This window comes from Cydia fagiglandana, chromosome 6, assembly GCF_963556715.1.
Source record: "Cydia fagiglandana chromosome 6, ilCydFagi1.1, whole genome shotgun sequence".
Taxonomy (NCBI): domain Eukaryota; kingdom Metazoa; phylum Arthropoda; class Insecta; order Lepidoptera; family Tortricidae; genus Cydia; species Cydia fagiglandana.
The window spans coordinates 15,914,043-15,928,082 of NC_085937.1; the positions used below are offsets into that span (position 1 = coordinate 15,914,043).

A 14,040-nucleotide genomic window follows, 5' to 3' on the forward strand; every position below is an offset into this window, starting at 1 on the left:
AAAATTCCGTTCTTAATAAGTTGACTGAATGGAACGGAATAGCTGCCAAACGCCCATAGATATAATATACTTAAAGACGACGTCTAACCGAGCTGTCACTGTCACCACTTTTGTTTAGTGTACGATTAACAATGTTTTTCTTATTTTTTCGCAACTGTATTAAAAAACGTCGTTCGATACACGTGCGGAAATGTCATTCTTCACTCGTCCCGAGTCTTGCCACTCGCCTGCGGCTCGTGGCAAGATATCTCGGTACTCGTGAAGTAATGACATACGTTCCGCACTAGCATCGAAATGTACTATATCGTGTTTGCCTATTAAAAACAATTGCTAGCATGCAAAATTGCAGAGTGCTATAACACTTGACAATAATTAACAAACCGTAATGAAACCAATAATTAACTAACGTCTACAACAATAATGTTCATTAAAAATGTTAGGGTAGGTATTTCAAATATAAATACAATACAATATATGTAAATATATCTACAGGGTGGCTAAAAATAACTGCATTCCCGTTGACAGGGAGGTGTTGGGATTAAACTGAGCAACTTGTACTATGGGAGCAATCCCGAAATTGAGAAAAAAAATTTGGCTGGTCCATTTTCTATGGAAGGGTAAATTTCGGGGTTAGTCCCATAGTAAAATCTGCTCAGTATAATCCCGAAACCTCCCTGGCAACGGGAATGCACTTATTTTTTGGCCACCGTGTATATTTATTTTATATGCAGAAAATTCATAATTTCAATAGAAACACGATCATTATATCCGTGGTACGTGCATCTACGTTTTTTGCACTAGACCGATTAAAACAGGCATGCTTAAGGGCCCATTTAGACGGTGCGAGAACTCGCATGCGAGTTTCATTACATTGCGGTTTTTGATCGGTCGGTTGAATTGGACGTCACCAACACTCCGCAATGTAACTAAAATCGTGTGGGAGTTCGCGCGCCGTCTATTTCAGCCCTAGTCTCACGAAACACAAAGCATGCTGCGTAGTGATCTAGTGATGATATACTTGAAGTCGCGTTTGATGTATGGAGTCGCGCGCGAGAACGCAACTCATGCTAGACCGCCTGATCTACATACGTATTACGCCCAGACAGCAGCAGAATTAGCGATAACAGTACCTATTATTGATTTAGTGAAGATCTTATAGCGTTATTCATAAACGTCTGTCAAATCTTACAAACCGTTGATAAAAACGTTTGACCCCATCAGTCATTTTGACATTTCTTTTTGTTAGTAAGAGACGACATTTAACAGAGGTTTGTAGAGTTAGACCAAGAAAAGTCTGCAACGATTTCGATAGCATACGCTTAGCCAGTACGAAAGTTATTTATGCGTCATAATTTTATAGAAGTTTGACGTTTGAAATAACACTTGCACTGCGTGTGCTATCAAAATTGTTGCAGACCTTGGTCTAACTCTAGCTACTTGTGCTGCTGTCCATAAAAGTTAAGATGCACAGCGGATCGATACAGAGTTCTGCGTAAAGTTAGGCTAGGTACTTCGCATTTCAACTTACACTTAGACGGTGCGAAAACTCGCATGCGAGTTTCATTACATTGCGGTTTTTGATCGGTCGGCTAAATTGGATGTAACCTCAATAGTCCGCATTGTAAGTAAACTCGCATGCGTGTTCGCGCGCCGTCTAAATGAGTCCTTAAAATGCTATATTCTTGAATGCCCGGTTCCATGGTTAAGATAAGATATCTCGTGTCTTGGTCGTGTTTATCGCTGTCTATAAATCTATAGTCACATACATGAAACTAACGGTCTTTTAAAGAACGTTAAACGTGTGATAAATGCGGCCATTATGCGTTCGTATGTCATAAGTGTTTTCAAACGTATTGCCTCCAAAGGGCCGGGTTCCAACCGACCGAACGGCCTTATTGCAGTCAGTGCAGTGGCCTCTTTTTTATAAGTATAGTCCAGTGTAAAAATATGGGTGCACAAATCATCTCAAAAATATGTCCCATAGCTCTTATGTCAGCGATTTAAGAACTATGGGACATATTTTTGAGTAAGTTGTCTACGCCCATATATTTACACTTGACTGTACCTAACGGTAACAGTGTTCTGTTCAATTATATAATAACCATTTGATACGTACATTACATACGTACTATTACGGCGTTTGAAAATGCTCGAGAAGTACGAAGTAGTGTGAATGAATTTGATTTGTTTGCAACACCTCCTTAAGCAGATCTGTCGACATCGTAAGATTACTCAAAGGATATTCGTTAATTCTCCCTAGAAATTATAGGTTGAACACACAAGGCGGTATTCTTTTTTGAAGCAAAATTATTGACCCGCGCAAAGCACCAAAAACACACAATGATTGTTTTAGTAGTTTTTATATAAAAATGTATCACAGATTCTTTTAAGCGAATAGTAGGGCGGTAAATGAGAAATTGTGGGTTCCAGTAGCAATTGGAGTAAAAATGTGGCGAGCAAGCTCCCCCAGTGGGACGGGGAGGCGGCCACTCTGTGCGGCGCCGACGCGGGCCTGCCGCCTTTCGCGCACCACCCAGGTACACACTTTACCGGTTTACAGTCCGTCTAAAGGTGTTTACACACTGATTAAATTATTGCACGATTTCATACATTTGTTACTGTAAACGATTAGTAAACGTATGGAATCACACTAATACACTAATTAATGTGTAAACCGGCTCTAACTCTGCAACGACTTGAAAGGCAACCGTGTAAGAGCCACTGTAGATGTCAATTTCCTGAAAATATGACGTTTATAGTGACCCTACCATACTTTGCCGCTGCCAAGTTGCCGTAGATTTATCTTATGAGTTCCACAGACGACACCAGAGGCGTAACTAGGGGGGGGTTGGAGGGGGCACGTGCCCCGGGCGCCGTCCAAGGGGGGGGGCGCCAAAATGGGCAAAATACCTCCCATAGAAAATGGACCAGTCAAAATGTAGGACACAGCCAAATTTTTTTTTCGTGACTTGCTCAGTATAATCCTAAAACCTCCCTGGCAACGGAAATGCAGTTATTTTATAGCCACCCTGTATACAGGATGGTCCAAACCTTGACGTCAAAAAAATTTTTTAGAATCGTCGTGGGTTATCAGAATATACCCCATGTATGTTAGCCGATTTTTCGTAGTTTACGAGTTTAACTTTTAACTTTTGTTAAGAAATTCCGGGGTGAAGCTTTGCTTTGCTTTTATGTCTTCTAATAATTGTTCGTGGTATTTGCACTGATAACATGAAATAGCGATGGGGAAGTGACCCCATAAAATAACAGTAGAAATAACAAAAGAGGACTATTTTTAATGAATTACTAATTTGGAAGCTTTCCACCTCAGTTTCTTTGACCGGCGACTCTGAAAAATTAGGACTATTAAGTATCCCTTTTTTGACCTTTTAAAAAAACTTAGGGTCTAGCAGTTTCTAAAATATTAAAAAGTCCTTGAAATCGCTTGTATTTTTTATTTATTTAGGTAAGGGCAACATCTAAGCTTGACATGCTTGAACGTAAAAGTTTGTCTTTTTTTCCCAACTCAGCCAAGGTGTTTTTAGGGTTCCGTACCCAAAGGGTAAAACGGGACCCTATTACTAAGACTTCGCTGTCCGTCCTACTGTCACCAGGCTGTATCTCACGAACCGTGATAGCTAGATAGTTGAAATTTTCACAGGTGATGTATTTCTGTTGCCGCTATAACAACAAATACTAAAAACAGAATAAAATAAAGATTTAAATGGGGCTCCCATACAACAAACGTGATTTTTGACCAAAGTTAAGCAACGTCGGGAGTGGTCAGAACTTGGATGGGTGACCGTTTTTTTTTCCTTTTTTTCGTTTTTTTTTGCATTATGGTACGGAACCCTTCGTGCGCGAGTCCGACTCGCACTTGCCCGGGTTTTTTTAGCAACTGCGCCGTTTTTCAAGGATTATGTTACAAAAAGAAACATTCAATAAAGTTCAATACTTAGTTTTTTTTTATAAATTAAATCTTCACCCCAGAATTTCTTAACAAAAGTTAAAAGTAATAAAAATCATTTTTTTTATGTAATAGTCAGCAAATGAGCAGACGAGCCACCTGATGGGAAGCGGTCATCGTCGCCCATGGACATAAGCAACATCACAGGAGTCACTTAAGCGCTGGCGACTCTTGAGAACCCTAAATACCCGCTTCTTGAAGTATCCCATGTCGTAGCGCAAAGGAAATACGTCAGGAGGCAAGTCATTCCACATTCTGCACGTTCTGGGGAGAAACGAGCGACATGCCCGCTTATTCTTGGTGTGCCATGTATCTAAGAAGTGAGGATGAACTTTGCTTCTTTGGCTGGAGGTGCGGTGATAGAAACGAGACGATGGCACCAAATCAAAAAGTTCTTCCGAGCACTCCCCATTATACAAACGGTAGAACATGCAAAGAGAGCCAACGTCTCTCCGAAGGCTAAGAGGTTCTAAGCCGTCAGTGAGTTCGGGATCGCCGACAATACGAACTGCACGCCGTTGGATGGAGTCAAGAGGAAGGAGCTGGTATTGTGGGGCGCCAGACCAGAGATAAGAACAGTACTCCATATGAGGTTGAACTTGCGCTTTATATAACAAAAGCCATCATAGTGCGATAACTACGCAACGTCAGCTAACATATTCTGATAGCCTACAGCGTGAGGAATTTAAAAAAATGTTTGGACGTCAAGGTTTGGACCATCCTGTATAAGACGTGCCGTGCTAACATCGCTCGTTCTGTGATACTAGGATGTCATGAAAAACCTGTGTCAGGTATTAAGAGCATTCTATCCAGAGTTTCGGTGTGGGATTGGGACAATTTAGTGCAATTCAATCCCACCAAGACTCAATTTTGCGCGTTTAGCGCTAAGAAAACCTCATTTTTCAAGGCACAAGCCTTCCCATGTCAGGGAGTATTGGGAGTCTCGGTGTTGACATCTTCATCAGTGACGTCCAATAATATCGTAAACACCTTGCTGGGTAGCCTGCGCTCGTATCCAAAAAAACTCGGCGTGCTCAATAAAGGGAGGCGATACTTTACTCTGGGGTAGACAGATCCCATTTATTGAGTACTGCTGTCACCTTTGGGCAGGAGCATCTGGATGCCACCTTGGACCCTTCAAATCAGCCCAAAGGCGCGCTGTACCTATGAATAGTCTACTCACAAGCGATATTGAACCTTAAGTCTAAGGAGATCTCCAAAAAATAAGTGTATAAGTTTTAAAATGGTCGGCAACGCGCATGTAACGCCTCTAGAATGTATTAGACGTCCATAGCATGCGGTGGCCTCTTACCATCAGGTGGGTCGTAAGCTTGTTAGCCACGGATGTACTTATTTGTCTCAGTTAAAAGTTACTAATTTAATAAGTAAAAAAGTAACCCTTTCGTTAGTTCATTTCGTTTGGGAGGGGGGGGGGGCGCAAATTTGGTGCCTGCCCCGGGCGCCATATCTTCTAGCTACGCCTCTGGACGACACCGATAATTACTTACGATTTTCGATATATCGCTGAGCTAAAATTGCCATGTATCTAAAATCGCATGCGATATCGATGACGTTTGTAGAGCCCTTTAGACAGACTCAAAATTTCTCAACCTTCGTTCGGCAAACTGTCGGCCTGATTCTAATTTTAATAAACGTCAAAATTTAATCTCGATACGATATGGATCGGATCTGTTTGTGTCAAAAGTGACGATTCGTCAGACAAAAACACCATTTTTGACACTGATAGGTCCTATCCATATCGTATCGAAGATCTAATTTTTTACGTTTATTAAAATGAGAATCAGGCGGTGTATCGTGAAAACCGCATAGCAATTTGTAAAGCTATAAGTTACTATTTCACAATTCTTAACCGGGAACGATTATTATTGGTTTAGGGTTGTATTCCACCTGTCCAGTGTAAGTGGGTCTCACTCTCATTAAAGCAAAATCTGCGACACAATACACATTGGACAAGAAATTGAATAGGTGGAATACCACCCTTATGCCGGCTACACACGTAACTATAAACCGTAGCGAATAATCTGTGCAGTCCGATTTGCGCAGTTTTATCTACCGTGTGTATGACAAATCGTTACGATAATCGACAACGATTTGTCATACACACGATTATATAACACGATTTATAGTTAACGTGTTTAGCCGGGGTTAGTAACCAATGTCTAGATTTCTTGGACAGTGTTGCCTGTTAAAACATGTAAGATTGTTACTTGTAGCTTTATGATCAAGTCAAGAGCCCTAATCGGCAGACTATTGTAATTAAGTTTATAGATAGACATAAGGTAATGCCTACATTAAACTCGGTAGCCGCAGATTGGACCGCAATCTTAGCGCTCATTTTATATTCCAAATACTAAAATCCCAGTTCGTTTGACCAGTCTAGTTCACGACACAAACATATTTCCAAGCCAACTTTCCAAAAATATATTTTAGTCTCTAAGACACTGACCATAAGGTCGTGTACATATATTTTTGGAACTTTGGCTTGTGAAGATGTTTGTGAACTCGACCGGCCAAGCCACTAGCTAATTTTATTTCTTTTGTATTTGGACTAAGACGCCATACTGGTTTGGACATATTATATAGTAGATTGACCAATCGAACTGTTACGAGTAGATATACAGGGTGTCCCAGAATTCGACGTCAAGCCGTAAACGGATGATAGACCAAGTCATAACAGTTATCATAAAAATACAAAAAAAAATCCAACTCATGTTTTTTAAAAATTATGGTCACTTTAAAAATTCACTAAAAAATCCACAGCCTGTAATGGTTCTTTAACTCTTGTTACTACAAATTCCATAATTTATTCTAATTTTTTTATTCTTGTGCAATCTTGAATAATTACATGGTGTGGATTTTTTAGTGAATTTTTAAAGTGACCATAATTTTTAAAGAACATGAGTTGGTTTTTTTTTGTATTTTTATGATAACTGTTATGACTAGTGGCCCATTTTATAAAGCTACAAGTTACAATTTACAAGCCGAAGTCTCTTTCTAACCCTATGTGTTAGAACGAGACTTCCGCTTGTAAATTGTAGCTTTATAAAATGGGCCATTGGTCTATCATCCGTTTACGGCTTGACGTCGAATTCTGGGACACCCTGTATATTAGTATTTGGGATGTAATAATATCGTGTAGGTAATTTGCTTTCTTCGTGGCATAACGTTTTCTATGGGCATAATATTCTATGCGAACTGAAAACGTTAGGTAATATAGTCTGACAAAAAAGAGTAGAGATTAAAAAGTGGCAATACTGTAGTGCCGTCCCTTTCAAATCAATCTACATGAGAAAACGTGACGACACTACACGTATTGCCACTTTTTAATTTAATTTCATCTCTTTTTGTCAGACTATAACTGTAGAGTTTTAATAGGTGCTGGACTGCTGGTAATAGACTGTAAATTCATAACACAAATCACATGTTGTTGTATTCAAGCAGATAGGATCGTGGATTTTCTTACTCACAAGTTAACAATAACAACACAAATTATGAAAAAGAATGTTTATTGGCATAAGCAGCACAAATAACTTTATAATTTTGGAATGGGTACTAATCGGTATAACGCCTACATTCTTACATTGGCAGGATAGTGTTAATTGCTTATGCAATTTGAATGCAGATTTGGTAAACATTGTCAAATAATTACTAACAAACATACCTGGAAGAAAACATTGGTATCAATTGCTTGCTTTCACATCTTTGACCGCCGCTTAGAAGTCAATCCGAAACATTTATTCAATTTAATTATGTCGAAAACTTTACTGAACACGACAATCGTTAATGCAGCATGGTTGTTTTTTCCACACCAATAAATAAATGACTAGGAATGCAAGTCGTTGATATATTTATTACTAACATCGGGGATTGTATAAAACGGGTTATAATTTATAATAACACTCAACGGCAGCTGCACTAATATCACCACACCTAGCTAATGTGCCACTATCCTAACTAGACCACAAGTGCGTAGCGAGTAGCTACTGTCAGCACCAGAAGTTGCTAAACGGGCCAGGTGTTCAAAATGATCTTGACGCGACTTTATTTTTTTGGAGAATAAGACCGTGTCAAGGTAATTTTGAACGACTCACCCGCTTAGCAACTTCTGCTGCTGACTGTTCACGTAAGTACATTGGAAGCATAAAATAAGCGAATCCGTGTCGACAAATCACTTCCGCATGCATTCAACCTAAGGGCGCGCTTAAACTTTGTCGCCTGCCGATTTTAGATAAACAGATTTACAGAATTAGTACAGTCCAGTGCCATGGGACTTTCGACTGTCATTTATACCAATTATACCTAAGGCAGTCTACAATAGTGTAAACGAACCCTAAAAATCATAGCAAGCCTTCCTACATTTTTATAACCTCATATTTCATTTATTTTGAAAACTTTTCTTAACAAAGATGGTTTTGGGTCCTATTTTGTTTGTTGTATGAAACTACTTTTCAATGTTGTGATGAGATTTAGATTGCATGCAGTGATTGTCGCTAATTTCGCTACACTAGATACATGTAGGTATTGTTTCATAATAATACATCATGAGATCATAATGAATGACAATGGCATCGCACGAAATATTAAATATATACATCTACGCTACATATACATTTTTTAGTACGTATATGTAGATTCGTAATTTTAAAATTAAATACTGAGCAAGAATTAAGTAATTCCACAAATAGGCAAATTTTACATCACTACTAACAAATTTTTCGAATAAACGGAGAATAAGTACTTTCTTTGATCGGCTGGGGGATTTTTTAGTAATTCGACGGCCACTTTAAAAGAAGTCCTAGATAGGTACATTATATATTTGGTACTAACCATAGAGTAATATAAGTAAAGAAAGAGTGGTAACTCCATAAATCAGATTTCTTACCAAAACGCGCGTATTTCGTAGTCTACATCTAGCGTCAAGTAGCGGAACTTATCAGTACTGCTAGTTGACAATAGATGTCTCGGCGAACGAAAACTCTAATGCTCAACAATTATCAGCTAATATTATAACCGGATTAACTGGAAGTTATTTTCAACCCCTTCTGCTACGTAATAATATTAGTTACAGTTACCTACACTTGTGACGTGGTGTCAAGTAGGGGTACCTACTGATAGTTCCACTACTTGACGTTAGATGTCGACTTCGAAATAACGCGCGTTTTGGTATGAAACTCCGTACATCAATAGATGTCTCGGCGAACGAAAACTCTAATGCTCAACAATTTTCAACTAATATTATAACCGGATTGGAACAGTATGTACGGAGTTACCACTATTTCTGTATATCTATCTATATCAGTGTATGTAACCGGGTGTTATGTGTGAAGGTTCTTCTGTTAGCGGGGACGTGACTCCCGTGTCGCTCGCCTCGGAGCTGGAGTTCAACAGCAACGAGGCTACGGCCGGCTCCATCACCGACCACGACCTTATGGTGAGACTGCGTTACATTGACGTGTAATATCTAAAGACGGACACTAAAAATGATACTAGTTTAGCGGTGTCACTCAAATTCGAGCCAATCGTGTAATCTAACGCAACTAGTTGTGACAAATCGCGCGCGTGATGTGGACTCGTCAACCAATCTAGTTGTAGCGGTGTCACTGTACTGGCCCCATTCTTATTGCCCGTAAGGCCAGTCCTTAGATAGGTATACGTCAAGGTGCGTAAACTAATGTGTGCTGTAAGTTATTGTTAGTTGATATTAGCAAGAAGGGTTGTTATTGCATGGATCTATTGTTTATCGGCTTCCTGGTGAGGGAACATACCAAATTTCTACCCCAGCCTATGGAACCTCGATACGAAAAAAGAGTAACCAACTTTAAGAAAGGTTGGTTGTTTTTTTTAACATGGATATCAGAACTGACCAGACAGTCCGGATAATTCTTTAACCAAAAAAGAAAGTTGGAACAATTATAATATCCAATATAATGACTTGGTGTCTAGATACTTAACATTAATATCATGGGGTTAATGTCTCTAACAGGTATTTAGTTCTCGTATCTAATTTATGTAATGTAAGTATATATTTTTCCACCTATCCTTGTAGTAAGAGATAAATGATCAACGGGACAGAAATGTAATTTATAGGAGTGATTTATTTAAAAATAGCACTGACAGACTTTCGCTGATCAGATCGGGGAAATCCTGAAGAAAGGCCAGGTCAAGATCACCCTAAAACGGCGAGCGTGTGTGAGGAATGTTATGAATGTGAAGGAAGCGAAAGAGGTATGTCAGGATCGTAGCAAGTGGAAATCCGTGGTCTCTGCCTACCCCTCCGGGAAATAGGCGTGATTATATGTATATATGTATGTAACACTGACAGAATAGGCAACCTTACCAGATTACTGTCAACATGTGAATTTGATATTACAGAGTGCAGAAGGCGAGGACGAGGAGGAGACGCTCTCGATGGGCCCGCACAGCAGCTCGCCTCTGTGCTTCATTAGGAACGACCTCGCGCTCCCCGCGCACAAGCTCGACAACTGCCGCGCCTCCACCAGCCAAGCGCCCGACGCAACCCCCGACTTGCACAAGTCCAAGGACAACATCGATAGTGTTAACATTAATATAGATAGCGAAAAAAATAACAAATACACGAAAGTAGACTCCTCGCACTATTTGAGCAACCTAAACTCGCTAAACGACACCGGCAAGAACAAAAACAAGAAGAATGAACTGCTGAATAATGGGAGCAGAAGATATAGCGACAGTAGCGCGCAGAAAAGCAACGCTGCGGGAGCTGTGACGGGCAGCCGGTTCACGACGACGTTAGTCGCCGAGGACTTGTTGCGACCGAGCACATCGAAGGAGAGTAAGTCCAACAACAACATGCCTAACGTCCCACCGGAGGCCACCGCGCCCTCGGTCACCAAAGCTAACAATGCTGCCATCAAGCCTGGCTTCACGATCACAGACGATTAATGTTAGACCACACCTATCTTAGTGTGTACACTGTGCACCATGCTTTTTCAGAATTACATGTTATAGTTTAAGATGAATTGTGATATTGTCAGAAAACACTAATAGTGTGCAAGCTGCCAGATAGGCTGTTAAGTAGATTTTTTTAAATTATACAAATTATCCACTATCACTCATTAAAATTTACATATGTATAACTCGTTGATAAGTTCAAATGCACAGATTCAATGCAAATGTTTCATACATGCTTTTGCTAGGACTGCTTGCACAAAATAAATCAAATGTATTTAATTTGTAGTTAAATGCTATTTGCAATCCAGTTTTTTAATAGTATATACACGTTTTCAGATAATGAACAGCATCTTGAATCACCAGACTGCCTGGAATAGACAATTGTATTAGAATTCATTCCATACATGCATCCTTATCATTATGTTATATTGAATGTACAACAAACATACTTAGTGAAACTAATAGGAAAAAGTCTATGAGAAAATATATTAACTTCTATAAATAATGGTGTGTTTATTTAATACTTCCTGACACCCATAACAATAACAAGGGACGCAAAGTAAAAATAATAACTGGAACATAGTCCTAACAATCAACCAAATGTATCACACAGTAATCATCAGACATCGTAAATTTTATAGCATTTTTGGTGCAGCGGAGTGGTCTTAACGCAATTGGTATAGATAATTCCAACTGAAATGGTAAATTAATATTTAAGGTTAATATTAACGTAATTAACGCTAATTAATCAAAATCATTAGGGTTGAAATTGCTTCTACCAATTCCGTTTATACCACTATGCTGCACCAAAAATGCTGTAAAATTTACGATGTCTGGTAATCATACACTAAAATTTAAAGCTCAAATAGAATAAGCTAAGCTTAAACTTAAATTTGTAATGACCAGACACATCACATTGCATTAAAAGCTAGTTTGACCGGTTGTCTACTCTGGCTTAAGATGCTTGGGTTTGGGTCCCATGTTGACCATGGAGAGCACCATGTTGAAGATGCCTCGGTGCTGGATGCCGGGCCACAGCAGCAGCCCGATGGACAGGATGTACAGCAGCAGCACATTGTTGATGGCAGAGGAGATCCAGCCCAGTGCGCACAGCAAGCACATGGATATTATGTAGTACTGAAATGTAACAAATAAAAAAATTAGGGGTCATGTTGTATCAAAAGGTCAAAGAGCTGGCGCAAGATAGGGAAAGCTGGAAGATACTCAACCGACAAGAGAATAACTGTTTAAGTTAATGGCTTGGGTTGAGTGGGTATACTTTAAACATAACTTGAGGGTAGAAATCTTATAGTTACTACAACTCTTTGTCCGACAGACTCTTTCAACAGGTATTTTTCTTTGAAATGTATGTGATTGACAGAAAGTTATTATTCCAACAACTCTATGTGATGCCACCAGTTATCATATTCATTAAAAGCTTTCTACTTATATTCTGCAAAGTGGCACTAAATTTTATTACTGTACACTAGTAATTGAACTACTATTTTGTACAATAGATACTTGTAGCATTCATCTCTAGTATTGAACTTATTTCAAACTTACCAGAATGGGACTGGTCTCCCGGAATGAAAAGAACAATTGAACATGGTTCAGAATCTTGTTGAAGTCCCTTACAATAGCCTTGCAGATGTCTTCAAACAACTTCTCCTTCTGTCCAGTCCACGCACTGGGGCCGTAGAGAGATGTGCATATGATGGGAACAATGAAATCCACAAAGTTGAGGAAAATTCCCACAATTGCGAATGTGGTCAGAAAGTTTGAATCCATAAGCCAGATGAAAAAGTATAGGAAACTGAGTACTCCAACTATAGCAGCGGGGTACCATTGCTGTTCCCACAAGATTATTGATCTGATTGGCAGGAGGGCCATACGCCACCCTTCTAGCAATCTTTTGAGTTTCTTAACTTGCTGTTCCTAAAAAAATACTTTGTATGAAAATTGCTGGGCAATAAATCCAACTAGGTATATAGAAATTAATGTGACGTCATGTTTTTTGGGTTGCAAACATTTGGATCTTTGGAAGTCCAAAAGTCTCTTGGAGAATCATAAACATTATGATGAATTATTGAAATAGAACAAATGCTTTACGAGAATTACGGGGCATAAAAACTAATGTTCCTAAGACGGAACTGCTTGAACTAAAAATTTAAACCCGATACAGAAATGCAAAGGGCTTCATACGACGATATTATAAAATCTAAACAAACTATGGTAACTGAATACACTAGTACGAATTGTTTTAATTCAATTATAAAATACGCACCTGATCCTGGGAGATGATATCTGCCATTTTCTCTTAACTCTTAATATGCAGTTATCACTATTGAAGTTATTGGTGTATACCAATGCGTAAATCCTAATTAATTTTAGCAAAACGAACAAAGACAAGACTGATAAGAAATTGGGCAGTTAAGCTGATGCCGTGATGCGTTTCGATTTACAGCGACACGATAGAATATGTTCAGTTTAGCCGTCCGTATTCAAAACAATGACTTGACCAATACAATCACAATAATGAGCTTGGGCTCCGTACATACACTTCGAAGTTTGTTATCTACATCATATCATGTGTGTATAGCTGCATCACTCTCGTTTATTATATTAAAGAAAGAGATGCAACATGAATTGAGGCAAACGTCGAATGTGTTTTATACGAATATGTTGGCCATCCTGAACTTACACTACGTTTAAATGAATTCCTTAATTTCCTTATTATTGTAGTGAGTGAATAGAGCAGAGTGAGTTTTATCTTGTCTGTGACTGCGCCATGATGACGTTGGGGTTGCCATTGTGCAGTAATTTTACCCAAATTAGAGATATATTACGAATACTACGATTCAATAAAAAAACAAATCGTAAAAAATTACGGTCATGAAAATTATACTTGGTCAAGCAGATCTTGTCAGTAGAAAAAGGCGGCAAATTTGAAAAATGTAGGCGCGAAGGGATAGCTTCTCATAGAAAATTTGAATTTCGCGCCTTTTTCTACTGACAAGATTTGCTTGACCATCTATATGCATAAAATTTTTCAACAACTAACCTAACTCATAATTTTTCAATGATATTTCAGAGTTCGATATACTTACATATATTAAACATTT

General features: G+C 38.9%; 3 protein-coding genes across 3 annotated transcripts in view; 1 reads left to right on the forward strand and 2 right to left on the reverse strand.

Annotated features, from left to right (window-relative positions):
• The window catches only part of LOC134665451 (inositol hexakisphosphate and diphosphoinositol-pentakisphosphate kinase), a 46,102-nt gene extending 34,679 nt beyond the window's left edge, over window positions 1–11,423 (forward strand). Inside the window, exons 27-29 of the mRNA XM_063522426.1 lie at window positions 2,431–2,537; window positions 9,316–9,419; window positions 10,361–11,423. Coding sequence (XP_063378496.1) covers window positions 2,431–2,537; window positions 9,316–9,419; window positions 10,361–10,909 — 760 coding nt within the window. The 3' untranslated portion in view covers window positions 10,910–11,423. The remainder of the gene's footprint in view (window positions 1–2,430; window positions 2,538–9,315; window positions 9,420–10,360) is intronic.
• LOC134665481 (uncharacterized) lies at window positions 2,897–4,587 on the reverse strand (the record flags this gene model as incomplete). Its single annotated transcript, XM_063522455.1, has 1 exon — window positions 2,897–4,587. A coding segment is annotated over one exon (507 nt), but the record flags the coding sequence as incomplete, so codon positions are not given.
• LOC134665441 (ADP-ribosylation factor-like protein 6-interacting protein 1) lies at window positions 11,412–13,420 on the reverse strand. The gene is made up of 3 exons (XM_063522416.1): window positions 13,203–13,420; window positions 12,482–12,853; window positions 11,412–12,055 (listed from the first exon to the last, which is right to left on the reverse strand). Exons 1-3 carry the CDS (start codon window positions 13,227–13,229, stop codon window positions 11,864–11,866), a joined length of 591 nt encoding a protein of 196 aa, XP_063378486.1. The 5' UTR covers window positions 13,230–13,420; the 3' UTR covers window positions 11,412–11,863.
• Between the last annotated feature and the right edge of the window lie 620 nt (window positions 13,421–14,040).